This window comes from Cotesia glomerata, unplaced genomic scaffold (genome assembly GCF_020080835.1).
Source record: "Cotesia glomerata isolate CgM1 unplaced genomic scaffold, MPM_Cglom_v2.3 scaffold_18, whole genome shotgun sequence".
NCBI classification, from domain to species: Eukaryota; Metazoa; Arthropoda; class Insecta; order Hymenoptera; family Braconidae; genus Cotesia; species Cotesia glomerata.
Window position 1 is genome coordinate 85,433 of NW_025402219.1, and position 26,935 is coordinate 112,367.

The 26,935-nt window shown below is 29.0% G+C and overlaps 2 protein-coding genes across 8 annotated transcripts; one reads left to right on the forward strand and one right to left on the reverse strand.

Moving 5' to 3' along the window:
• The first annotated feature begins 5,700 nt into the window (after positions 1 to 5,700).
• Positions 5,701 to 14,625, forward strand: LOC123273974 (eukaryotic translation initiation factor 2 subunit 3, Y-linked-like). 5 transcript variants are annotated; one of them, XM_044741473.1, is made up of 10 exons: positions 5,702 to 5,852; positions 5,994 to 6,147; positions 6,344 to 6,407; positions 7,705 to 7,815; positions 10,726 to 10,959; positions 12,191 to 12,349; positions 12,429 to 12,658; positions 12,752 to 12,896; positions 13,969 to 14,138; positions 14,308 to 14,625. In XM_044741473.1, the coding sequence occupies exons 2-10, from the start codon at positions 6,088 to 6,090 to the stop codon at positions 14,542 to 14,544; spliced, it is 1,410 nt and encodes a 469-aa protein (XP_044597408.1). In that variant the 5' UTR covers positions 5,702 to 5,852; positions 5,994 to 6,087; the 3' UTR covers positions 14,545 to 14,625. The 5 variants fall into 5 exon arrangements, with proteins under 5 accessions (XP_044597404.1, XP_044597408.1, XP_044597405.1 ...); XM_044741469.1 differs by lacking the exons at positions 10,726 to 10,959; positions 12,191 to 12,349; positions 12,429 to 12,658; ... (1 more) ...; positions 13,969 to 14,138; positions 14,308 to 14,625 and adding an exon at positions 8,246 to 10,242 and having other exon boundaries at positions 5,701 to 5,852; XM_044741470.1 differs by lacking the exons at positions 10,726 to 10,959; positions 12,191 to 12,349; positions 12,429 to 12,658; ... (1 more) ...; positions 13,969 to 14,138; positions 14,308 to 14,625 and adding an exon at positions 8,246 to 10,242 and having other exon boundaries at positions 5,702 to 5,856.
• An 8,313-nt stretch (positions 14,626 to 22,938) lies between these two features.
• Positions 22,939 to 25,190, reverse strand: LOC123273979. Of its 3 annotated transcripts, XM_044741477.1 has the most exons (6): positions 24,996 to 25,190; positions 24,836 to 24,874; positions 23,849 to 24,401; positions 23,647 to 23,774; positions 23,340 to 23,544; positions 22,939 to 23,205 (listed from the first exon to the last, which is right to left on the reverse strand). In XM_044741477.1, the coding sequence occupies exons 3-6, from the start codon at positions 24,026 to 24,028 to the stop codon at positions 23,140 to 23,142; spliced, it is 579 nt and encodes a 192-aa protein (XP_044597412.1). In that variant the 5' UTR covers positions 24,029 to 24,401; positions 24,836 to 24,874; positions 24,996 to 25,190; the 3' UTR covers positions 22,939 to 23,139. The 3 variants fall into 3 exon arrangements, with proteins under 3 accessions (XP_044597412.1, XP_044597413.1, XP_044597411.1); XM_044741478.1 differs by lacking the exons at positions 24,836 to 24,874; positions 24,996 to 25,190 and adding an exon at positions 24,554 to 24,829 and having other exon boundaries at positions 22,939 to 23,116; XM_044741476.1 differs by lacking the exons at positions 24,836 to 24,874; positions 24,996 to 25,190 and adding an exon at positions 24,554 to 24,829.
• Between the last annotated feature and the right edge of the window lie 1,745 nt (positions 25,191 to 26,935).

Consider the following 26,935-nt stretch of genomic DNA (forward strand, 5'->3'; position numbering starts at 1 on the left):
GGGCGATGATCGGTTACGAGAGTGAAAGAATGACCATATAAATAAGGTCGAAAATGATTTACTGCAAAAATTATAGCAAGGAGTTCCTTTTCGGTGGTAGAATAGTTTATTTCCGTGTTTGAAAGTGTCCGAGAAGCAAAGGAAATTGGCAAGTCCTTCCCAATTGGGCCTTGACTTAAAACTGCACCAAGTGCATAATTAGAAGCATCGGTAGTAACTATAAATTTCTTATTAAAATCTGGGTATTGGAGTAACGGTTCGCTACATATCATATCCCTTAACGTCTCAAATGAACTCTGTTGGGTGTCACTCCATTTAAAGATAGCCTCCTTTTTTAATAGGGAAGTTAAAGGTTTTGCTAATTTAGAGAAGTCTTTGATAAAACGTCTATAATAACCCACTAATCCTAGGAATGATTTTATATCTTTTACTGTCGTGGGTACACAAAAACCTTTTACGGCTTGAATCTTTTGTGGATCTGGTTTTACACCACCATCTGTAATTAGATGTCCTAGGTAAACTATTATTGTTTTTTGTAAGAAATTACATTTTTCAGGAGATAGCGTAAGACCGGCATTTTGGTAAACGGGCAAGTAACTTTCTTAATTTATTTGAATGTTCTTCTAAAGAATTTACATAAACTACGATATCGTCCATGTAAACAAATAACTCGACTTCTGAAGTCCTGAGAGAATGCGATCCATAAGACGCTGAAAGGTCGCGGGAGCATTTTTAAGCCAAAGGGCATACGGTTGAATTCATAATGACCATAAGGGGTCGAAAAGGCAGTTTTTATGTTTAGAGGTTGATCCATCATTATCTGATGAAACCCAGAAGCAAGGTCGAGAGTAGTGAAATATTTTGCATTCCCTAATTGGTCAAGAATATCTATTATATTTGGGAGTGGATAGGCGTCACTAACTGTTTTTTCATTTAGACCACGATAATCAATAACCATTCTTCAACGAGGCTCGTTTGAAGGGCCTGGTTTGTCCGAAACGATCCACACAGGCGAGTTGCATGAAGAGTCAGAGCTTGAATGATGTTGGCTTTAAGGAGCTCATCTTACTTGTTTCTGGACTTCCTGTTTTAATGATTGGGGATTCCGATACTGTTTCGTATTAATTGGTACCTCATCAGTGGTAACTATTTTATGTTTTAATATATCGGTAGCTTGTAATTTATCACCCGGGAGATGAAATTGAAATGGAAATTTTTTTATTATGGCTAAAACGCTGGTTTTTTCTAATTCATTTAAATGATCTAAATTAAGATTTTCTGTCAATAATACAAATCTATTGGCGACGGCTTGCTCAGTTATTTCCTCGGAAGATCTCGTTTTTTTATTCCGCGTCATCGAGGGTAGAATCTCAAAATCTTCGATCTCTCACAGGCGGGATCGTTAAATTTACTGGATTGGTTAGGGTATTAATAGCAAAAATTTTAACATGATTTTTTATAGGTGTCGTCAATACTTCACCGAGATAAACTCCAGGTCCCGTATTAATCCTCCTTATGTAACCAGGTTCTTTTCGGTCGCCCTTAATTTTAATCGTCAGTAATTTTTTTGTTCTAGGAGGTAGATAATGGGATGTATGGCCACTCAATTCAATTTGTTGGTCGCCTAAAATTAAATGACCCGGTAGATTATCTTTAAAAATTAACTGAGCTTCTTGTTTTTGCAAAAAGGGTACTCCGAGAATACCTTCCTGTTTAATGGGGAATGAATTTTCAACTATTTGAAATTTTATTATTATACTATGTACATTAAGTTCGACTTCCCCGTGAGTGTGTAACATACCTGAACCAATTCCAGTTAGATTAAAAATAACGTTTGAATTTACGAGAATTTCGGAAGTGAGAGAGTTAGCTTTTATTAAATTTAATTGTGCACCGGTATCTATTAGAAATATAGCTTGTTTATTATTGAATTTATTATTATTTAACTTTATGGTGGGTAGGCCAGGGGTGTCGTGAATATTTAATTCGTAGTTGACTCGGTAGATTGCGAACGCGCTACCACTTCGGTGTTCCGTGTCGCGTTCTTCCGCGGAACTTCGTTTGAGTTTAAATTACTGCTGTTACGAGCATTTTTTCTACGCTCCCTATATGCTTCTAATTTACTTGGATATTTCTCAAAACAGTTTTCTTCGGTATGCCCGTGACGTGAACAGAATGGACATATTATCTCACTTTTATCTTTTTCCTCCACCGGACAATTAGCTACTGTATGATCTAGTGAACCGCAACGATAACATTTTTTAACTTTATCTTTATTGATTATGTATATTTTACCGTTTTTCGCGGATGCTTTAATGAAAGAAGATGATTGATTTACACCGAACAATGTTTTCCGATTCTCGGTTTCTCGGTCTAGATGTGAAGCTACATTTATCGCATCTCCCAATGAAACCGGATTATCTTTAGTAATAAGGGCGCTAAGTAAAGAGTTCCGGAGCCCTCGAGTAAAACCCATGGTTGCAGCATGATTCAGAATACATCTGACTCCAACGGCTTCCGACGGTTGATATTTTTCTTTAATCGCCTCGATTCCACGACTTAAAATTTCGCTTACTCGTGCCCCATATGCCTCGGTGTTCTCGTCGTTTTTTTGTTTTATCCCTTTAAGTTCATCATGAATGTGCTCGATGTCAAATATATTTGAGAATGAATTTTTTAATAGACTAATTAATTCATCAAGGTCAGCTGGGTCACCGCGATTGACTATAAGTTGGTCCGCTTGGCCTTCAATTTTATTTCTAATTAAAGCAAGGAGGTTTGTTCTATCTCGGAGGTGGACGCGAGAATCTTCAAGTTTACTTTGTTTTATAAATTTTGCTAAGGAACATGATTTCCCGTCGAACCGCGGGACAAGGTCAACAGCTAGTTTTAAATTCATATACGACGTTGGGATAGAAAAGGGGTCAAGATCAGAGTTGTTTGTTGAAACATTATAATTTGAGGACCTACTGTTTGAGCTAGTTGACTAGACGGATATAACTGCAGATAATAAAGGCGCTGGCGGAGCGTTAATAATCGCTCCATCGATTATATTGGAAGAATCATTATTGTCATTCTGAAGGGCGGGAGAATTATTACTGTTGCGAGTGATTCTACGACTTGGGGTTGAATTTGTTTGATTTAGCTGATTACCACTACGGCTACTGACGCGACTACGACCTCGGCGTGACGGCATTTTATTTTAAATTCTAATATACGAAAGTAACAACTAAAATTTTTACAACTAAATACAATATAGACTTATAATAACAATCGTTCGTAAATTACAAAAGAGAGTTTTATATGATAATTAAACTAATCTGAAAATTGGTACTTTTACTCTTCCGTGGATTCCTTTTCTTTTAATAGACCTTTTGACGGTGACACTTCTCTCGATGGGGGATGACGAGGTTGACGTTGATCCAGGTGATGAACTCCGATTATCGATGAACTCCGCTGCTTGATCCGTTGATGGCACTCCTATCGTAGTTGATATGTTCCCTTGAAAGACGATGATCCTTTAGCCCCAATGGAATAACTTCTTATCTGATGATGACTGATGATTATCCGTAGATGATATTTTGAAGAAAAATAAGTGTTTACAATTGCCTATGATTTCAGAAATTTTATTGCGTGCGGCTACTGAAATCAACCATCTCCGACATTCGTCCTTCGCTTAAGGGAAACGCACGGAAACCCGTTAAGAGAGTGGTGGCTGGATATAAATCAATTTATCACTTATCACTTATATTATTTATTCGAGTCTAACTGTTCAATTTTATTGATCACTGATTTTATGACAAAATTTATCTAACTGTTCAATTTTAATCGTACTGTTTAATTCACTGAAAATCTACTATTTCACTATCAAATAATTAATTAATATAGTCTTAAAAGTTTATAGTTTATCTGAACGCACAATTATAAATGTCAATTTTCAAGAAAAACACAGATAAAGTTTTATTCGCGAAATTTAAAATTTCCACGCACTGAAACTGGCGAATCCCACGTCTGACACCAAAATATTATGCTTCCATCTAGTGGATGTTATTTTTATTTATTGAAAACTTTACTTACTGTAGTTCTTTCGCCCGGGAGTATTAAAATACTCGGTTTCAGTGCGGGAAAGGAATCATTTTAAATAAAAGAATTCTATTTAGACGTTATTTAATTTTGATCAAAATTATTTAGTTGGTTTCAATTTATTATTCAAGTTGACAAAATATTAAAAGCTTCAAAATATAAAATTGAGGTTTACAATGACGTGATCTTAGCAATCTAAACTCTCGGTGAGAAGTGTCGTTACATAGTTTTTCCGAAGAGCTTCAAACTCCGTTCTTCTCCCACCATAACTTCCATACATACTTCCACTCTAAGGAATACATAAGCACACACATTTTCTACTACATATAAATGATCCTTATATACTAACATGTATTTTCTCTATATCTATATATATTTATTTCAGCCTATCGGCCTGAAAGTTGGACTTCACTAATATACACTTTTAGCAATACAGTCATTATGTTTATTTAACTATTTTTATTAATTTAACAGACCCTTTTTAAAATCTATTTATACTAAAAATTAACTTATAATTAACTTGAAATTAAATTACAATAAAAATTATAATAAACTATAACATGAAAATATATATATTATATTGTTTATAATATGTTGGATTAATGTTTGAGTTTGACTAATTAATAACTTGAATTAAATATTATTTCTATTATTTTACAATCGGATTTTCTAATAAAATTATAAGTCAATTTAATTATTATCATGTATAAAAGAATAGACATTATCGTTTAATTATAAATTAAATAATAATTAAATAATGATTCAATAATAAATTAATAGTAAATTAATTAAATAATAATTATTAATTATAAATTAAATACAAGATAATAATTATTAATTATTTTAACTTAATTTTGCTTAACTACATTATTATATAAAGTTAGATTTTAACAGTAAATGTTATTTAACAATCTTATTTTTGTTTAGTTACCTATGGTTTTTTATTATTCTTTGTTACTTTTAGAACAAGGGTTTATTGAGTTTCACACGTGTCTTTTACGACTTTTCCTCATAGGGTTTTAAATTCCATGTGGCGAGAAATAGTCCTTGAATTACTCAAGTACCTTTTATGGGTTCTGAAAATTCGGTTACAATGTCCTTTTGTACCGAAATATGTTTTTCCCTTATTTTATTTTATTTTCTTTTGTAAATAAAACAGAGTTAACCAAAAGATGTTTATTACAACTGGTAAGAGTAAAAACATGAAATAAATGATTTGAATATTTACTTCGAATATAAAATTTAACTAATTTTAATCATTTAATATTTACTAATTTGAATATTTCGTTTGAATTCACGCTCTCATAATAGGTAGCGCTCTAATAACAGGTAGCGTCACCTGCTGGATGCACTAGGTGCATCACACTACACGAACGCCAATAATTTGTGCTTATAAGCATTATAAGCGTGAGCGCTCAAAGCGTGTGAGCGTCCAACGCGAATGCACCCTAAATTATACACCTTCAGAAATTATTTAAATTAATATAAAAAATATTCTTATTTTTTTTTTAATTAATATTTTTATCTTTGTTCTATTATTTTACTTTTCCCTTTTCTACCGTGAACTTAATCAATTAGTAATGGCTCACGGTGAGCATTTCGCGCCATTTACGGAGCAGATGGCGCTGAAACCATCTCGACAAGTTCGGACGCGTCACACCATAGATTTCGCATCCGCTTTGATATATATGGTTTCTTCTTTTTCTAAAATTTTGTGGTCTCTATCTTAGTAGCGTGAACAAGCTCGAAAACCGAAATATCTGAAAAACGTATGTATGCTACCAGAATTATGCTTGTAGCCGAAAGTTTATATATTATACTTAGCAATTATAAACTAAAAGCTCCAATTTAATAATGGTATTAACTGTGTTTAGTGCTTAATTCAATAATTTATTAATTTTATTATTCAGAATAAGGACTTTCTTTTCGGCGGAATAAGAGGCTTATTTTTCATCAATCTTTAATATATATATTATCGGGCCTGGTATAAAATATTGAAAAATAATGGGTGGTGATGAAGGTACTGCTGTTCAAAACAAAATGCAACAAGATTTAAAATTATTGGTAATAATTTTATTTTATTATTTTTTTCTTAATTACACATTAATTAATCATTTTTATTTTCTGTCTTTAATCTAAAAATTTTTGATTGCATCATCATCTATTCATAATTGCCATAGAAATTCATCCAAAAATCCACGATATTTTTTTCAACTTCAAGTACTAATAATTTTTCTAATTCCACCATTGAATTTTTCAGGATACGAGCAAGCTAACAGCTTTGTCACCTGAAGTCATCAGTCGCCAGGCAACAATTAATATTGGTAAAAAAAAAATTCTTTATAATTATAATTATAAAATTTATCATGATCCACGTTGTATGGTATAATGTAAAATGGTTCATTTTCAACACGTTATTATGCGAGTATTTAAACCGGTTAAGAGAACTAGTTATCATTTCACTTGCGACAAATAATCATTTGTTTAGTGATAGTTTTAAAAATGTCCTGGAGTTGTTAGATAAATATTGTCTTTGTAGAAGTAGACGAAAATAGACAAAATATTTTTTTATTTGTAAAACAACTATTTTCTATTCTACACAAAAGTTTATCAAAATCTAATACATTAGACTAACAAAAATCATAATTTAATAAATTAGTTTTATGGATTTTAATTACTTTGAGATTGATGGATGTACAATTTCACAAAATATTTAATTAAAAATTTTTTGTTTCGGTGAGTATTTTAAATGTAGTTCCAATTATATCAGCTAAAAAATTTAAGTGTAATACTATGAAAAAAATTTTTTTCTTTACTTTTTAATGTAAATATTTTAATGACCATAAAATGGTAAAATTAAGAATTTTTTTTTAATCAAATATTTTATTACTGATATAATTTTCTGGTACTTTTTAATTCAAGTATGTTCTATTTTTTAATCACTCAAAAAAAATTCACATCTGAAAAATCTAAAAAAAAAAATATATTTGACGCTCTTCAAGACAAATTTCACAAAAAAAAATTGTGACCACTCAGAAGTTATTATAAAAAAAATCAAAAAGTTATTCATACAAAGTTTTACAACTCGATAAAATTGTAAGCATAATCTCCCTACCAAGGCATGTAAGATATAGAATTACATGTATAAATATTCTGTTAAATATTGTGTTCTAATAATCCTCCAGTTGGTTTTTATATGATAGAATATTTCAAATTACTTATAATTTATTAGTTACATTTTTTTTTGCATAGGATCTGAAATCTCAATTTTTTTTTAAATACAATTAATGAATTTTTTTCTATTAAGTCTACAAATTACTATGTCTAAAACTCCGATTTAAGCTTCGAAAATCTGCTTAGTTTAATTAAGAAATTAAAAAATGAAAATAAAGATTTAGGTTTTATTATGTACTCACATTTCATACATAATATTTACAAACAAAAATAATTTTATGGAACCAAAGTATGGTGTAGATTATAGAACCATAAAATTTTCATATATTAATTCATAAATTCTTAAAATCGATAAGAAAAGTTTATTACAATGAAACAAAATTGAGAAAAAACTGATGGTTAATTTTAAATTATAATAATATTTTTTTTTTTTTTTATTAATTGCAGGTACGATTGGACATGTAGCTCACGGAAAATCAACAATTGTTAAAGCGATATCAGGTGTCCAAACTGTACGTTTCAAGAACGAGCTCGAACGTAACATCACTATTAAGCTTGGTAAGTTATTTAAATTATTTTAATAATTCAAAACCATTCTTAAATCATATCATCTATCTAATATATATTTATTTAAAGCAAAAAATTATCAATTAGACATGAATATTGTTCCAAAGCAATAATGCTCTAATTGATTACAATTACATGATATTAATTTGTTTAAATATTTATTTTACAAATAATTAATAAAATTGCTCATACTAAAAACTAATTAAAATGCATTGAACAAAAATTTTTCAACGAAGATTTGGAAGAGGATTGAAAATTTCCATGAGAGTGAAAATAAAAATCAAATTACCAATAAATATATATGCATAGATATATATATGAAAATAAAAATGGCAGCCGGTGTGTGCAGAAATTAAATTAAAACAGAAAAAAAATATGAATCAAAAAGAATGACGCCAATTTTCACTGTTTGGCATTGCAGAAGCACGTGCAGCTGAGACGACAACCGGTGAATTGGCAGATGTACCTGGGCAAGACGATACAAGTGACATGCCGCCAATATCTTCCAAACGTACGAGATCAACATCACGTACAAGATCAAGCATAACACCACCACCACCGGCGCCAAAACGTTCACATCTTGACATAATTGTTTCACCTACTATTCAAACAAACCAAACAAATAATCAACTAATGATAGCTAATCCGTTAACACCAGAACCAACTCCATCTCCATCACCAATAATTTCGGAAACTATTGACCCGGTTGCTCAAAATATTCAACTTAAACAATGCCATGTTTATCTTGAAGACATAAGCAAACAATTAAATGAGATTAATTCTGATAAAGAAACATCTAAATCAAAAAGAAGAACTAGTCGAAGTAGTAAAAGAACAGGAAAGAAAAAAGGCGTGTACGAAGTTGAAAAAATTTTAGATAAAAAAATAAAAGACGATGAAATTATTTATTATATAAAATGGAAAAATTGGTCATCAAACAGTAATACATGGGAACCTATTTCTAATTTAACTGATTGTTCTGCGCTAATTGAAGCTTATGAAAAAAATCAAATTGATTTACTGAACAAATTTCGAGAGTTGGAAAATTTTTATCCTACTTCTGTTGATGTCGAGAATTATATGAAGCAATTAATTAAGCGTCATCGCTCGGTTAACAATATTAATTTCAATAACGACGAATTAATTAATAATTGTAAAATATATTTTCGAATTAAAGATGATAATAATGAGACTAAGACTGGTGAAGCAAATAGTCTCGATGATGCAAGTAATGTTCAAGAAGCATCCAAAAATAAAGCGAACAATGTGATTAATTGTAAAAATATTCTGGATATTAAGACAATAACTGAAAAAATAAAAGCAGCAATACTAAGCTTGATGTACAGCACAGCACGACGTGAGCAGTTAGATTCACTAAATGATTGGAAACGTGAAATAAATAGTATAACAAATGGTAAGCCAATAATTGGAATTGAAAACAATGTTGATTTAGAGCTAGCGCCAACGGATTTTTTTTACATCGAAGATTACTTACCTGGAGCAGGTGTTATTATACCGGATGAACCACCAATTGGATGTGAATGTACATCATGCAATGCCAATAGTGACTGTTGCTTTCAACAAAATGACAGTTTGTTTCCTTACACAAATGCTTGTCGTGTTCGTGTACCAGCTGGCACGCCAATTTACGAATGTAACAAACGTTGTCGTTGCAACGACCAATGTCCAAACCGTGTTGTTCAACGTGGTTCACATTTAAACCTATGTATTTTTCGCACAAATGGACGAGGCTGGGGAGTTAAAACTACAAAGCATATTAAAAAAGGGACTTTTATCACTCAATACGTCGGAGAAGTTATAACAAATGAAGAAGCTGAAAAACGTGGAAAAGAATATGACGCTGCTGGGCGCACTTATTTGTTTGATCTGGATTACAACGAGTCTGAGCACTGTCCTTACACAGTTGATGCTGCTGTTTACGGAAATATATCCCACTTCATTAACCACTCGTGTGATCCAAATGCCGCTGTCTACGGAGTATGGATCGATTGTCTTGATCCTAACTTACCTAAATTAGCATTATTTGCTACGCGTGATATTTTTAAAGATGAAGAAATTACATTCGATTACATGCGCGAAGCAAGTGGCAAAGAAACTGATAGTTCTAAAGACGTTAATAATTCTGGAATTGGAGGAGCAAGTGGTAATAGTGGAGGTGATTCTTTATTGCGACAACGCTTGGAATTACCCTCCTCGTACAATAACGAAGATGATGATAAAATAAAAAACCGTACTAGATGTCAATGTGGTGCTAAATGTTGTAGACAATATCTGTTTTAATTTAAAATTTAAAAGAATTTTTGAAATTCTTTATTTTTATTTTCAATTACTACTTATTCACATTGTATGATTCATGTGAATGCTTTTTATCAAATAAATACTTTTTTACATTGTTAATATCATAATTATTATTATTATCATTATTACTGCACAATGTTGTTAAGTGTTAGTATTATAATGGTTTTATGAAATTGTTGATTTTTGTGATAACTAATTAATTAATTTGCAAAAAAAAAAAATTATCACGGTTGATATGTTGTCAAAAAAAATTATATTTGAGTGTTTCATGTGAATTATTATAATTTGTTTGATTAATTAACTAAATGTTAAAGGAAATAATTATTATTATGAACTTAAAAAAAAAAATAAATCACAAAAAAAGGCTTTTTTTTTGTTACTTTTTGTTTATTAATAATTTATATTAAATGTTTGTATGGTAAGGGATGTTGATTCGGCGATTGTTGAATATGAGCTTAAGGTAATTTAAAAAAAAAGGAGGATTTCACTATTATTAATAATTTAAAAAATATCATAAATTTGATCTAGAATTTATATATCTAGATTTGAAATTCATTATTAACTTGAATATATCGTTTTCAGGGTACGCAAATGCAAAAATTTACCATTGTGATAATCCAAAATGTCCCCGGCCAACTTGCTACATTTCTGGTGGATCCAGCAAAGACGACTCATTTCCTTGTATTCGGCCTGCTTGCTCAGGACGATTCCAATTAGTAAGACATGTTTCGTTTGTCGATTGCCCTGGTCACGACATTTTGATGGCTACGATGCTTAACGGCGCAGCTGTTATGGATGCAGCACTATTGTTGATTGGTGATTAATCAAAAAATTATTTAATTATCTGTATAATTAAGAGAATAAGGAAAATTTTATCTCTGGGATATTTATACGATAAAATGAGTTTTTTAAATTATATTTAGTATCATTGGAAAGGTATCGGTCTGAATTTATGCTTTTTCAATGTTTGATATTCTTTTCAACAATAGTTTTTTTATTTATTTATATATACCATACGCCGATCGGCATTATACAACAAAGTTAATAAGGTGAATAAGAGAAAAAAAAAGTATAAAAGAATAATTAATATATAAAGTTCAAAGTTGGAGACAGAGACAGATCGATCATTACAATATGCATTTAAACCTGGAGATAAATGATTGGAGTGTTCCGATGAAGAAGTCTCCATCTGAACGGAGCTTGTTGACTAGATTCGCAATTATTTTACGTGAACCGTTTATGACGTAGTTTTTATTTGAAAGAGAGGTCTTGAGCAGACGGTTGTGTCCTAGGTTCTGTTTATTATTATTGTTAATGAAATCGAAATATTTTAGAGCATCGGGGGCTTCAATTAGGCTGGTGAAGACTTCGAAGAAAAAGATGATCAATTTATTATGATAAATTTTCGAAGTAGTTATAAATAGCTTCAAATTTCACGATATACGTAATTTTTTTATATATTTATTTTGTTTCGTACATGTGAATGATAATAATATCATTATATATCAAAAATTATTTTATATAATTAAGAGACTAAGAAAAATTTTGTAATGAATATATCTTTATCATAAATTGGGTTTGATATTTTTTTCAGCGATAGTCATTTACGATTTAAATAATTGAGAGAGTAAGAAAAATTTTATGACGAGCATATTATTATTTTTAAAGGAATTTTCATAGTTAAATTTGGTATCATCAGAAAGGTCTTGATAAGAATTTGGTCCTTTTCACGATTTTATAAATTTTTCAGTGATAGTCAATTTTTTGAAGGAGTTTTGAATAGTTTGTTGGTTCTATAAATTTGTTCCGTCACATTTGTCCATTAAATTATTTGTAATTAATCTTGTGATAGCAATATTATTTTTAAAATTTATTTAAAAAGTATCCAAACTATGTATAGTGTGATTAGAAATATCAAAAAATCATTAAGTTAAAGTTTTCTTATTCATAATCCGTGAATCTCGAGTCGCATAGTGACTATAGGTTGTTAGTAATTAATATCTATTCATAAATAATTTAATATTAATACTTGTCTATTATTTTACAGCGGGTAATGAATCATGCCCACAGCCACAAACATCGGAACATTTGGCTGCAATTGAAATTATGAAATTGAAGCATATTGTTATATTGCAAAATAAAATTGATCTAGTAAAGGAAGGTCAAGCACGAGAACAATACGAACAAATTTTAAAATTCGTTCAAGGTAAATTTCAATCGTGATAAGTATAAAAAAAATATCGGTTCTTTAAATTAAAATAAAATTTATTTATTTTATTTTGAAGGTACTGTAGCTGAAGGCGCACCAGTGATTCCTATCTCAGCTCAATTAAAATACAACATTGAAGTACTCTGTGAGTATATTGTCAAAAAAATTCCCGTTCCTCTTCGGGACTTTACTTCAGAACCACGTTTAATCGTAATTCGATCATTTGATGTCAACAAACCCGGCTGTGAAGTAGATGATCTTAAGGGTGGTGTTGCTGGTGGTAGTATTTTGAAGGGAGTTTTGAAGGTAAAGAGAAAAATAATATTAAAAAAATATGATTTGGAACTCACGTATGCATAACTGTTCATTTAATTTTATTTAATTAACTATTTGTTTAAGGTGGGAATGGAAATTGAAGTACGCCCAGGATTAGTATCGAAAGATGGTGAAGGAAAATTGACATGTCGTCCTATATTTTCCCGTATTGTGTCATTATTTGCTGAGCAAAATGAATTACAATTCGCTGTCCCTGGTGGATTAATTGGTAATCTATCTTTTTTTGAGTTTTAATATTTTTAAGTTATCTCTAAACAATTGATAAATTAAAAAATTAATACAAGTAATATCGCGTGGCAAAAGGTGAAAGGGCGCATACTTTTTTCATCGTCAATAGACTGGTAGAAATATTCTACGCATAAATATCAATCATTGATTTTCCATAGCTAAAAGGACGTATGTCTTTAGTTATGCACCCTTTTAATATAAGGAATTTGAAAATTTTATAACCTAATGCTAAAAAGGCCAACAAATTTTTTTTTCTGAGTAATTTATCATAGGGGCGTATTCTGACTATTCCGTTTTTTAAAAATTAAAATTTTAAATATTTAAAAAATTATTTTGATTTATAGCGTACCTATAATCCAAGACAATAATTAAAGAAAAAGTGAAATTTTAATTTTTTTAATTTAATTTTTTACAAATTTTGAGAAAAAAAAATGTGTCATAGGTCAAAAAAATTTATTACTGTTTTTTGGATCTAACTTGTCATTTGAAACTATTTATCGAAATTTTTTATTGAAACTTAAATTTTTTATTATGCGCCCTTTTAGCTTTAGGAACTACTTTTCAAAAATCTAGAAAAGTTTACAATCGTGAATGATTTTTCTTTCAATTATTTTTTCTGCCCTCCGGTCGGAAAGTGGCAACTTTCTGGCCGCTGCGCTAAACAAAGTTGCCACATTCCGGCTACGTCGAGCAGAAAAATAGTATACACAACTTGGCCAGTAAATAAGAAAGCCTCAGATCACATGTTTGTCAACCTCGGCTTCGCCTCGGCCAGCAATTACATGTGATCTGAGACTTTTCTTATTTTACTGGCCTAGGTATGTAATATACTATCAGTGTAAGGTAAAAGCCCCAATATATGATCATGTACCAGTATATGATCACTCCATGTATTTGTATACCTATATTTGCGAATATAGATATACAAATACATGGAGTGATCATATACTGGGGCTTTTACCTTACACTTTAGTAAAAAATTTGACTATCTTTTTTTATGAAACTATTTTTTACTTATTTTTAATAAAATGTATGTTTCGTTTAAATAACAGGTGTTGGAACGAAAATTGAACCAACTCTTTGTCGTGCTGATCGTTTAGTAGGACAAATATTAGGAGCAGTTGGTGCTTTGCCTCAAATATTTACTGAATTGGAAATTTCCTACTATCTTTTGAAACGTTTGCTCGGAGTCAGAACTGAAGGAGATAAAAAAGGAGCTAAAGTAAGGATCTTGTTTAATAATTCTTATCTATTTATTAAAAAAAGTTTCTATAGGAAGTACTTTGATCTTCAACAAATCAAACAGACTTTCCTTTATTCAATTATAGCTGTCGATAGTTCTGTTAAAAATTATTCTTTACAAGTAAATAAACCATTTTTTTTTATTTTAGGTACCGAAATTATCACGTAATGAAGTTTTGCTTGTTAACATTGGATCATTGAGTACCGGTGGACGTGTTATAGCCACAAAAGCTGATTTGGCTAAGATTTGCTTGACTAACCCTGTCTGTACTGAGGTTGATGAAAAAATAGCATTGTCAAGACGTGTTGAGAAACACTGGCGTTTAATTGGTTGGGGACAAATTCGTGGAGGCGATACTATCAAACCTGTAATCGATCGTCAATAATTCCCAGGAAATAATTGCTTCTCAAAAAAAAAAATAAATAAATAAATAACGACGCTCTTAAATAATTACTAAGCTTAAGAAAACATTTATAATAAATAATAACTATTATTATTTGTAAAATTTTTCATTAATGGATCGTATAAAATATATAAACGTTTTGATAAAAGTCAAAATTAATTACCATTTATTCATATTATATAGGTGTTCATCATGTATAATTCATATAATGAACTGTAATTTCAAATCATCAAAAACCAAAAATTGTAAAAATCTTTTCTCAAAATTTTGATAGCACAATTTCAATTTCTATCTTTAAATCCCTGCAACTTCCCGCTAATTCCATACCTAGGCGCTTAAAATTGCACTCATGTTGTTTTCGAGCTCAAAAATACAATTTATGTGTTATTTTGAGCTCTCCGAGCTCAAAGAGATAGCTTTTCTATGCTTTTGAGCTCTTCGAGCTCGAAAGTCTGATAGAAGTTCGATATAACACTATTTTTTGAATTTTCAAGTCGCAATAACTTTTGAATAAATCAACTGATTTTCTAGCAGTTTACGGTAATCAACGCAGCTTTTTGAGCTCTTCAAAGAATCTTAGAGCTCGAACCGGTCAGACTTAAAATTACATAGAAATCCTGAAAAAAACATTTTTTTCGTTAACGATTTTTATTTTTGAGATTATTTTTTATTTTTGTATTACTCATGCGGGAAAAGTAGTATCTTGACGCTCGCTGTTGCGGTTGAAAAAGAGCCGTTTGCCCATTTTAAAATTATGCGTGAGTTTTTTCTTAAATGAAACTGTTTTTTGAATGCAAGTTTACTTGTCGCACGCAAATTATTCTTGGCGCACTCAAACTATCCTTGTCGCATGCAATTGACTGTGAAAACTGCTAAAATTAAAATAAATAACAAAAAAAAAACACAATCTAACTGTCAATATTAAAGAAGTGAGGTTGACATAACAACCCTGTTGAAATAATCCCATAGATTCCAATAAAAAATAACTTTATTGGGGTCTAATGTGCTTTTGTCGCTGCAAATCCATATACAGATCTATACAAATTTTCAAAGCAAAAAAACGGAAAGTTTAATGGAATTTATATGTCTCAAGAATTTCTATCTGGATTTTAATGGAATTTGTATGCCTAGAGAATTTCTATCTGGATTTACCAAGATGTACTAGAGCAAGTGGGTTCTATTAGAAAATCCAATAACATAGCGTAATGATAAAAAGTGTTTTCTGGTAGAGTGTCCAGTTTTATGATAACTTTAGTTTAATACGTTTTTATCGGTAAATTAACTTTAAGAGTATCTTACGTCTACTTATATCAATCGGACTATCCCGAGTGGATTTTTATTCCAAGTCTATAGTTATACGACTGGATATACCTAGGTGAAGTTGTGGGCCTTTACAGGAATATTCCATACAGTAATACAGATAATTCTATTTATTTTTATCTGCAAATAACTATCAAAAGGACATCAGAGCTACATAAGAAATTATACCTAGGTGTAGTTGTGGACCTCTATATGAAAAACCAGTATTATATTACAATCACTTTTATGTATTTTCATTTGTAAAATACAATTAAGAATGTCTTATAACTAAATGGTATCAAATGGATTATTCAGATTGGACTTTTATTTCAAGTCCAATGTTATGTATCTGGATATACTCAGATGTAGCTATAGGCCTGTATAGGAATATCCGATATAAAAATAAGAGTATTTTAATGTATTTTTATCTGTAAATAACAATTAGAACTTCCTTAAAGCTATATGAGATCGAATAGACTATCCATACCAAATTTTTATTCCAGGTTTAATGTTACATATTTGGATACATCCAGGTGTAGCTGTGAGCCTCTACAAGAACATTCCATACAGTAATACAGATAATTCTATATATTTTTATCTGCAAATAACTATTGAAAGGACTTCAGAGCTATATAAGAAATGGATAAATTCTTTTTTCTTTTAAGGCTAATTTCTCTTGAAGGACAGATTGGATAGAATTATCGCCACTTTCCGTTTTTTTTTCACGGTTATTTTTGATCATATCCACATCACTTTCTTCAGTGCCAGAAACTAGTTTCGAAACTGGAGGAAATTTGGTACGCTGACTATCTATAGTCTGTTGAAGTTTTTCTTCAGTTTCTGAAAAACAAGACAGGGACAAAAACTGATTAAAAACTATTTCTTCTTTAGAGTTTTCTTTAAAGAAACAAAAAATAATCAATAGATATCTGATAATTTACATTTTGGCAGAAGACAAATTTTGGCAGAAGATGAATTTTCTCCGCTCAAAAATCGATAGAAGAAAAAAAATGTTATTGCAATCCCAAAAAAAAATTTAGAGAAAAATTAAACATACAACAGCTGATTTTTCTTTTAAAAGTTCATGCAAGTTTATTTCTGGCAAGGAATAAAAATCTTTAAACGATAAAAATAAAAGATTTCTGAAATTATTCCTTAATATTTTGTGGAAGTATTCAATCATTATAGTTATTTTTTTTTTCTCATCTATAGAAATTTTTCAAAAAGATAACTTAACCAGTAATGAGAATTACATTAAACAAATTTGATTACTATTTGGGCTAAACCGAATGTTCAATAAAAACTATAATATAAAAATTAATCTAATTTATGTCAATTGAAAAAGAATTTATACGAAAAGTTTAATAAATCCAAAAATGCACGACTCATAATGCTAATATCTTTGTAAAAAACAAGCATAGGAAAACAGATAAAAAGAAAATTTTCATAAATAGTTGTTTGATTATGTTTTTAATTATTTTAACTTTAAATATTTTGAGGTGACAGAAGTAATCTCCATTAAATTATTCATAAAATGTTTTAATTATTTTAATTTGGAAAAATCCCGAAAGTATAATTATTAAAATAGTTGTGAGACAAAGGCAAAAAAATTTTGAAACGTAGAGCCCAATTTCTGATGTTACGCATTGTGAGTCGTGCTATATCAATATTGATTTACAGAATTTTCAAAAGAATAGAATACCTTTCAATCCTGTAATCAGTAAGGGTTTTCACTTAAATTGTTAGGAACATTTTAGCAGAAAGAAAGTATGAATTTTAATCACGCAAAAAAGTCAAAATTTTTCATTTTCATAGTAAAAAATTACAAATTATTATTATTTTAGACATATACGTAAATACAACCGGACTATAAAAATTGATTGTTTTTGCCTACATGAAATCATGCATACATGTTAATTTTTTAAATATTATAATTTTATTAAAGCATTGTTAATTACGCTAGCTACGGAATAATAATTTTATAATAAAACCTAATGGACTCTGATATTATAATCGATACATCAAATAAAAATACTTTCCAATCCCAGAACTACTACAGTTTTCTAATAGCAGTTTATTGAAAAATACTATAGAAAATTAGGATCACATTCTTTAGCGCAAAAATGCAGCCAGGGTATTTTTGAATGGTAGAGTAACGGATTTAAAACTACTAGGTCATTTACGAAAATAAAACGTGATGTTGATAATAGATTATTATTGATTAATCATAAATCATAAATGTGTAATAATTCTTCTAGGAAGTATCTTTGAATTTTTTATAGGAAAGCCTCTCAATATAGTAATATTTTTAAAACTTTGTTAATTATCATACACCAAAAACAAAGTGTAAATTTTTTAATAAAAGCTTATAGATTATAATATAGTAGTTGGTACTCCATACAGAATATCTTACGATTCCATAATCTGTTAAGGTTCCATACAAACAATTATTAAAAATATTTTATGCAGAAAAAAAAAAAAAAACAATAAAATTAGCAGCGCCAAAAAGTAAGCTGTTCTTATTTTCTCAAAATAAAATTTACGAATTCAAATTTATTGGGACACTAACGCAAATAAAATAAATAATTAAAGTTAATTATTGTTAATAACGAACTAATAAATAGATATTCTTGCTATAAAAAAATGTATATCTACAGGTTTTAGGAAGTCTAAATTTAATTATATTTTTTAAATTTTGTTAATTATCATTCGCCAGTAATAAAACAAACATTTTTTATTGAAGCCTAATGGATTCTAATGTTATAAGTGGCATTCCGTACAAAAGATCTTAGAATTCCATAACAAATTTACGAATTTAATTCTACTGTATAAACTACGTCTAATTTTAAAACAATTGTTGATTTAAACGTTATTACTTCATCAACATCTAACTGTTTTACATGCCCTGTTGAAAATCTCCAATAGGATCCCATCAAAAGCGACAAAAGCTACTTAGAAACCAATAAAATTTATAGGTTTCTAAGTGGCTTTTGTCGCTTTTGATGAGATCCTATTGGAAATTTTAAACAGGGTGGTCTTGTTTAGTTATAATTAATAAAAAATCGCAACTCTCATTGTATTTTACATCTATGCTTCCGCCAAAAAAAGCATTGTAGAGCAAAGGGTTAAATATTCCGGTGACAAGTTAATTTACTTTCACCTAAATACACAATTATTGAAGCAAGATACTAACGTTATCGCAGAGAAAAAAAAATTTACTTTTACGATGGTACAAGTTTTAAGGAGCAACAAACTAAAATGTTTCAAGATAAAACAATTTCGGTATACATAAAGAAATATTAATTGTGATCCCAAAAAAAAAGTACAGAAAAAAATTAAACTAATAACAGTTGATAAGTTGTTTGACTTCAAATTTAAGCTCTTTACAAATCTCATGGATGTTTATTTCTAACAAAAAAGATAAAAAATTTTGAACGATAAACTTAAATAAAGAATTTTCCATAAATTTCATAAATAGATAATTGGTGTTTCGAAAAATTTTGATCTATTAATTATAGACAGTCTGAGTAAAATTTAATTTAGGAAGTTTTAATTATTAATTATCATGAGTCAGTAAAAAGAAAAATTTTTTATTGGAACCTAATGGATTCTAATGTTGTAATTGGCGCTCCATACAGAATATCTTTCAATCACGTTCATGAGCTACAAAGGGTTTTTATATTAATAATCAGACATATTCTTAAAAAAAAATAGTGTAGAATTTAATAGTGTAAAAAATAGGAATTTTTCGATTCTTGAGGAGAAAAAAACATTTATTTTTTAGTTATTAAAGACACAAACGAAAATAAAAACCAATTTCATAAACATTAATTAAAGTTGAATAAATGAATTTTTCAATATAAGACAATATATCAAAAAAAATTCTATCAACTTTTTACAGCCAGCCCCAGTACAATAATATTATTAAAGCTTTGTTAACAATTAATTAATATCCACACGTCACACACAAAAAACGAATTTCTTGCGCCAAGAAAATTTTAAGGAAAACGAAAATTATTTTGGAGCAAGAAAAAATTTTCTTGACTCAAGAAAATTTTCTTGACTCAAGAAAATTTTCTTGGCCAAAGAAACTTTGACTTCATTCAAGAAATTTTCAACTTTCCTCAATATTTTCTTGAGCCAAGAAAATTTACTCTCCAGTCAAGAATTTTTTTTTTTCAGTGCAGTAACACAATGAAAGTTTTTATTGTAACCTATCGGATTCCAATGTTGTAATTGGCACTCCATGCAAAATACTTTAGAATCCCATAATCTACTAAGGTTTTAATATCGATTGTTGGAAATATTTTGCTAAAAAATTAAGAAATTTTGATTTGAAAATCCAAGATAAAAGTCGATTTCAGTTTTTCAATAAAAGAAATTAGTAATTTTCTTTCACAAGGACATTTACGCAAACACAATGGATTTATGAAATTAATTTTGATCTTGTCAACAAAGAAAGTGGGATTTTATATTATAATTATAATTGTACTTACAGTTTTCTTTACGTCGTTCCGACAAATAAAATTTTTTTACGTCTCCTTCTGCTGTTACCACGGAATTTATTTTTTGAAACAAAATTTGACACACAATCACTGACTTCTTACAAAAGCTCTTATACGCACAACTCTTAGAGAACAACTGACTAACAGTCCAGGGCCTGGACTCTGGACTCCAGGCTAAGCCAGATCGTGAATAGAGTAACCCCCTTCCTCACTACCACGTGGCTGCAGTGCCTTCGTTTTGGCGGGTAAATATATTTTTTACACATATGACTTTTTCTTTTTTCTTCTCGAGCGTTTACTTGCAATTTACTCACTAGATAACAATACTAAAGTTAGCCAACGTTTTTAATTTTTATTTTTTTTTTTCACTTATTAAATTGGAACCGAAAAATATTTTTTAAAAATTGCACTTAAAGTTATTCAAGTTTTTTACAAATGAAATTTTTTTTTCTTATTTTTTTGTAATAATTTTTTCAATAAAAAAAAATATAAAAATTTTAGATGTCGGCTAACTTAATTTCATCGCTAGATACTACAGTATCTAAATGTAAATTATCAAACGTTTAATGAAATCACTTTTTCTTTGACTTATTTTTCAGAAACTGAAGAAAAATTTCTCAAAACGATTGACAGCCAGCGCGCCAGAGTAATTTATTCAGATATAGAACATTAGTCTTGAAATAAAAATCCAATCTGGATAGTCCACTTAGTATCATATATTTGTTAAACACTCTTGATTGTAATTTGCAAATAAAAATATATAAAAGGAATCTTGATGTAAGACTGGATATTTGTATAGAGGCACATATAATAGCTAAGCCTGGGTATATCCATTTACATAACATTAGGCCTGACATAAAAATCCAAATTTGTATAGTCCATTATATTTCATAGAGGTTTGAGGTAATTTTAATAATTATTTACAGACATAAATACATTAAATTATTTCTATTATAAAGTTGAATATTCCTATAAAAGCCCACATTTACACCTATGGATATCCTCATGAATTTCATGAGACGGGATAAAAATTAAATATGGATAATCATCAATATTACATAATTCTGAGGCACTCTTAAACGTAATTTATAAAAAAAAACATCAAAATTATTTCTATTTTAAAACTGGACTCTCCAATAAAAACTAAATTCTGCTGTAGAATTTCACTATGGATATTCTGCTTGAATCTATTAAATTTTAAAGTATTTTCCAATAGTTACTTACAATTAAAAATCTTTAAAATAATTTTTAGTATGGAGCTGGAAAATCCAATAAAAATGTTGTTTTTTGATGTGTTTTTGTCGCTGCAATTCCTAAGGTATTCCAGTGGATACATTATTTGATTATGTTCGTAACTGCTCATAAAATAACATAGACCAAAATGTCGTGTTATTGGTGTTGGCAGATAAATTATTTATTTCCAGTTTATATGGAATTACTTAAAAATTCTGATATTTTCAGAGTGGCTATTACATGTAGAATACATAATTTTTTCCGATTGAGGAATTGTCATTAAAAATCATTAAAAAAATTTTCTGTTTCGCATTCGGAAATCCACATAGTTTTTTATGTCCATATAGACTTACGAAAAGAACAGATATAAACCTAAGTGTAAGGTGCAGATAAGATCCATACAAATACAAATAACATTATAATCCGATTAATTCCAATAAAGAAACTCCGCTATGATAGACTTACATATAGATTCCAATAGATTCCAAATCTCAATCTATCTGGAAATTTTTTACTCCAGATAGATTACATATAAGCTATTACAGATTCTATTGTTCTGTATGGGACTGTATTGGATGTTTTCAACAGGGAAAGTCATATTTTTAACGAAAGTAAGAATAATTTATTAATATTGAGCTGATTAATTGTGATGAAAATTAATTTAGCAGAAATATGATAATTTTAATAATTTTTGCAAAAAATAAATTATGATATGAAAAAATTTTTTTTAAAATTGACATGTAGGAATTTTATAAAATAAAAAATGAAATTTAATTTTTATGAATAATTTTTTGAAACAAATTTGTTTGTAAATGTAGTACTACCGGTTTTAGAATTTGTGTTCAGAATTTAATGAAATTTGGCATATTGGTACTTTATAATAATGACACTAAAGTTAGCAGACGTCTAAAAATTTTTTAATTTTTTTTATTAATTAAATTACAACTAAAAAGATATTTGTAAAAAATTGCACGTAAGGTAAAAGCCCCAATAGATGATCACGTACCAGTATATGATCACTCCATGTATTTGTATATCTATATTCACAAATATAGATATACAAATACATGGAGTGATCATATACTGGTACATGATCATCTATTGGGGTTTTTACCTTATAGTTTTTAAAGTTTTTTATATATAATATCATAATTAAGCAGTAAAATTTTTGGAAGCCTGGCGAGTCCTGAAAAAAAGATAATATTTACATATTTTTGCCTTTACCATTGATCCTTATGGAAAATTACATACTTTATTTTATTTCACAAAACTGGACGTTCAGATTCTTATAAAAATTGAGACAACGAGAGAAAATAGTATCTAGAACATATTTAATAACAATCAGTATGGTTTCCGAGCATATGAAAATATTTATTAATAAAAAACATTCAAAATTTGTCTCTGTCTCTCTTTTTCCAACGTGATTTAGTATAGGGAAACCTACTACGTTAACCAAATAAGGTTAGGTTTTGGGATTTGACTCTTGTGGTATGGAGGGTAGAGTACTGTTAATTAACCTGTTGGAGAAAACGTTATAATATTAAGCATCTGAAAACAATATATTTGTTTTGCTTCTCGTTCGATTCCCATACCAGAAACTAATATTCTAAATAAATATAAAAAAATTACTGCAAGTTACGTATTAACATACAACAATTGATATATTCAAAGCTAATAATACTTATCAAATCATTTGTAGTGAATAAAAATTTTTAATTAGAAACATAAATTGAAACTTACCGCTGTTTTCAAACGCTTGCATTTTTTCTTAATGTTTCTGGCCTGACTTTTACATGCGATTGATTTTTCAAGGAAACTGCTTACTGCACTTTTTCGGGTTAGCAATTCATTGCGTAGATAACGACAAGATTGGCATCTCGGATTCATTTGCATCCTGCGATAACTTTCACACCCTACGACAACTCCTTTACAGTTCTTTGAGTATCTGAAAATAAAATTAACAAATTATAATAAAATTGAAAGATATTAAAATATTTCATTTGTAAGCGTAATTGTTAGTTTAATATCTAAAATTTTTAAATCTTACTTTTTAATATCTATCATAGTACCAACGCAGACAGGCCATTTTTCAACTGACTTTAAGTAAGTATAAACATCATCCAATGCTGTAATTTTTGTATCCATAGTTATTTCCTCGTAATTTGAACATATTACCTGCGAATAATAGTTACTAAAGAAATTTGATATGGCAAAGAAAAACAATAAATATAAATAATTTGTATACATACTGTAATAGATAGATCGTGATTTATACGTATGTGATATTTAATCTGCTTGGTTTCTGGATCTACTCTCATGAACTCTAATCCATTTGGCTTGTTTAAAAAGACCAAAAATTCAGGCAAAATTGTAACATTTTTCATTTGATCTATGAAGTCTCTTATAGATTTCTGAGAATCTATAGTCATTATAACCACGCTGTTCAACAAAAACTTGCTGCATCCCCTTGTCTCTGATGTTTAAGATTTTTTGTTGCTGTGGTTGTTGATATTCTTCATTATCATTAAAATGAACTTGTATCGGTTGACTGTTGACATTTATAGGTACTTCAAGGTGTTGTGGTGATTCTGAATGGTATGTATATTGATGCTCGACTGTTGGCAAAGCTCCTTCTAATAATTTTTTTTTTTTTAACGGCAGAATATTACTTTTGCCATCAATTATAATATTATCATAATTTTTCACTTCTTCATCTTTAAAATGCATCTGACAAATGTAGTCTGAATTTTTCAAACTTATACCCAAACATTCAGTCCATTTTTCCAATCGCTGTGATGTTTCCTATTCAACAATTAATAAAAAATTTTAGAAATTTGAAAAATTAATGACCTAAACAATTACTGTTGTATAAAAAATAATATACGTAGGAAAAATAAAGATAATTGCTTAAGGTTTTTTATACTTTTAATAAATAAATAAATTTTCTTACGTACCGTGGCTTGGAAAAAAGATAAAAATGGCATATTTTTCTTTGAACCTAAACTTTTGCGACCACTATCGCAATTTTTTATTGCACAAACTTTACCCATCATTTAATAATATTTTAATATTATCTTTTAATAATTTAAAATACACAATATAAATGTTTCAATTTACTTTTTAGCTCTACGTCCACAGTACTTTTTTCAGGTTAGATAATTTATTTAACTACGATAGCCGTTCAAGTTTCAATTACAACACATGTAATAACTACTTTAGTCGATGAGAATACTTACAATTATTTTACTACTTCCAATCGGCAAACTTCAAGCCATCTAAAACAGTTAAGTTCAGATCATACCCTCCACTACACTAGCGCCATTCTGGCCCCTTTATTTAATGCTATTTTGTGGACACTTTTTGAGTCTAAAGGCCATATGAGTGTGTGCTCCTCACCTCTACCCTCCATATCTTGTGGTAACGGTAGTAAAGTCGTCCCGTCCAGTAAGTCGCCGTCGGGTACTTTGGGGCAGGGGCTGCTCACTCAATGCTTTTAGATGGGACCGAATTTTGTCTTTGCAAAGATTCATTCATACCACTACAAAATTGAAATCACTATGTATCTATAGTTTTTTTTTTGTTAGTATAGAAAAAATGTCATGAGTTCTTAGGAAATTGAGAGCGCCCTCTATTGGGTAACGTGATTGGAGAGAATTTAGGCGCGGAAATTGGAACGAAATAATAAATTATTATTGGAATTATGATAACAAATAATAAAATATCAATAGAAGTCAGTTGAAAAATAAAAAATCATCAATAAAACAATAAATGAATAGTAAATACACCAAATAATAAATAATAATAAACAAACCCACTTACGCTCGAGGCTTAAAATTTACTTAATGTGATATTTGGTTGTAAGCTGAGATAGCTCTGAGGGACACTGAAAGACTTGTCAACGTTCAGGCGCACGTTCGAATTTTGCTACCGTGGAATTTTTTTTTTTTTTATTTTTTTCAAAATAAATAATAAAATTAAAGTAATGTCAAAATTGTTTTCTTTTTTTTTTTTTTTTTTTTTTTTTTATAATAAATAAATGAGCAAAATTTATACTTAGGAGAAAAACTACGGAATAAATTATTTTGGCTTTTATTATGAGTTGATAAGTCATTGATTAATAAATTACAAAAATAAAACATTTTTATTGTTTATAATAAATTAATAATAATAATAATAATAGTAATATATTTGATGATGTGTAGACTTAATGAGGAATTTATTTACATTTTTTTTCACAAAAGGAAATAAAAAAATGTGATTTCACAATATACAAAAAAATAATGATTTAATATTTAATTAATATAATATAAATAAAAGAAAAAAGTTTCTAAAAAGAAAATCAAAAAATGTGAATTATTAAATAAAAAATTGGACAGCAATGATATTAACAAACGCAAAGTAAACAATAGCAAAAGTTAGAGGTTATAAAACTTTACTAAAGAATAAATTTAAAGACTTTGAAAAAATTAATTATTAATTTAAGAAATAGGCTCAAATAGTAATTAGAGTTTAGAGATAGCTGAATAATAATAAAAAGTCAAGAATAACGCTTCAAATCGCAAAAAATTCGAGATAACCAAAATCAACACATGTAATCGCAATAATAGTGGCCACAAGAATGGCGGATTGTTATTTTCCGGTTGTGGATTTCGAATATTATTATTATTAGAAGTGCTGCCATATTTCAGAAATAAATATAGGGAAAATTTCATTTTCTAAAGTTGTAGTCCTTCGTCTTTGCAAATGACAAAATTGGGTATGGTGGTTTATAATAAAAATTAATTATAAGTTGGCGCAACACATTCCAAATCTAATTTTTTTTTAATCGAAAGCTTTTTTTTATCATTTGTTCGATTAATTAAATTATTTGTTCGATTGTTTTTATCTTTTATTTAATTTTTCTTAGAAATAATTCACAGATTTTTAATTATGAGTGCGCATGCGTTGGTCGGTCGTATTAGTTGGGTTACACGGGTTACTTGTAGCAACTCTGTGGTTTGCGCGGTTTTATTTCACTAACAACAACAGCAACAATGATAATAACAACAACAGCAATAATAATAATTTAATTGAATAAAATGGGATGTATTTATTGCACTGATCGTCCGATCGTAGGACTAAACTTTCTTAACAGCTAAAAGATAGGTTACAATAAGTATACAGAACTCACTTGTTGTGTAGAAGAACGTTATATAAGCTAAATAATAATAATTGTAATTATAATAATAGAAATTGTAATAATAATTGATATTAAACGGCACGGTGGAGTGCTAGAGATTGTCTAACTGCTCCAGGATATCTACCCAAGTTATAGATGTCGAGTGAAAGTCAATCCT

Excerpts from the sequence above, each read along its gene's own strand:
- LOC123273974 (XM_044741469.1), top strand. The coding sequence starts at position 6,088 with ATGGGTGGTGATGAAGGTACTGCTGTTCAAAACAAAATGCAACAAGAT. Across the intron at positions 6,148-6,343 it reads AACAAGATTTAAAATTATTG|GATACGAGCAAGCTAACAGC; the intron begins GTAATAATTTTA and ends TGAATTTTTCAG. Across the intron at positions 6,408-7,704 it reads CCAGGCAACAATTAATATTG|GTACGATTGGACATGTAGCT; the intron begins GTAAAAAAAAAA and ends TATTAATTGCAG.
- LOC123273979 (XM_044741477.1), bottom strand. The coding sequence starts at position 24,028 with ATGACTATAGATTCTCAGAAATCTATAAGAGACTTCATAGATCAAATG. Across the intron at positions 23,775-23,848 it reads ATCACGATCTATCTATTACA|GTAATATGTTCAAATTACGA; the intron begins GTATGTATACAA and ends TATTATTCGCAG. Across the intron at positions 23,545-23,646 it reads ACTATGATAGATATTAAAAA|ATACTCAAAGAACTGTAAAG; the intron begins GTAAGATTTAAA and ends TTTTATTTTCAG.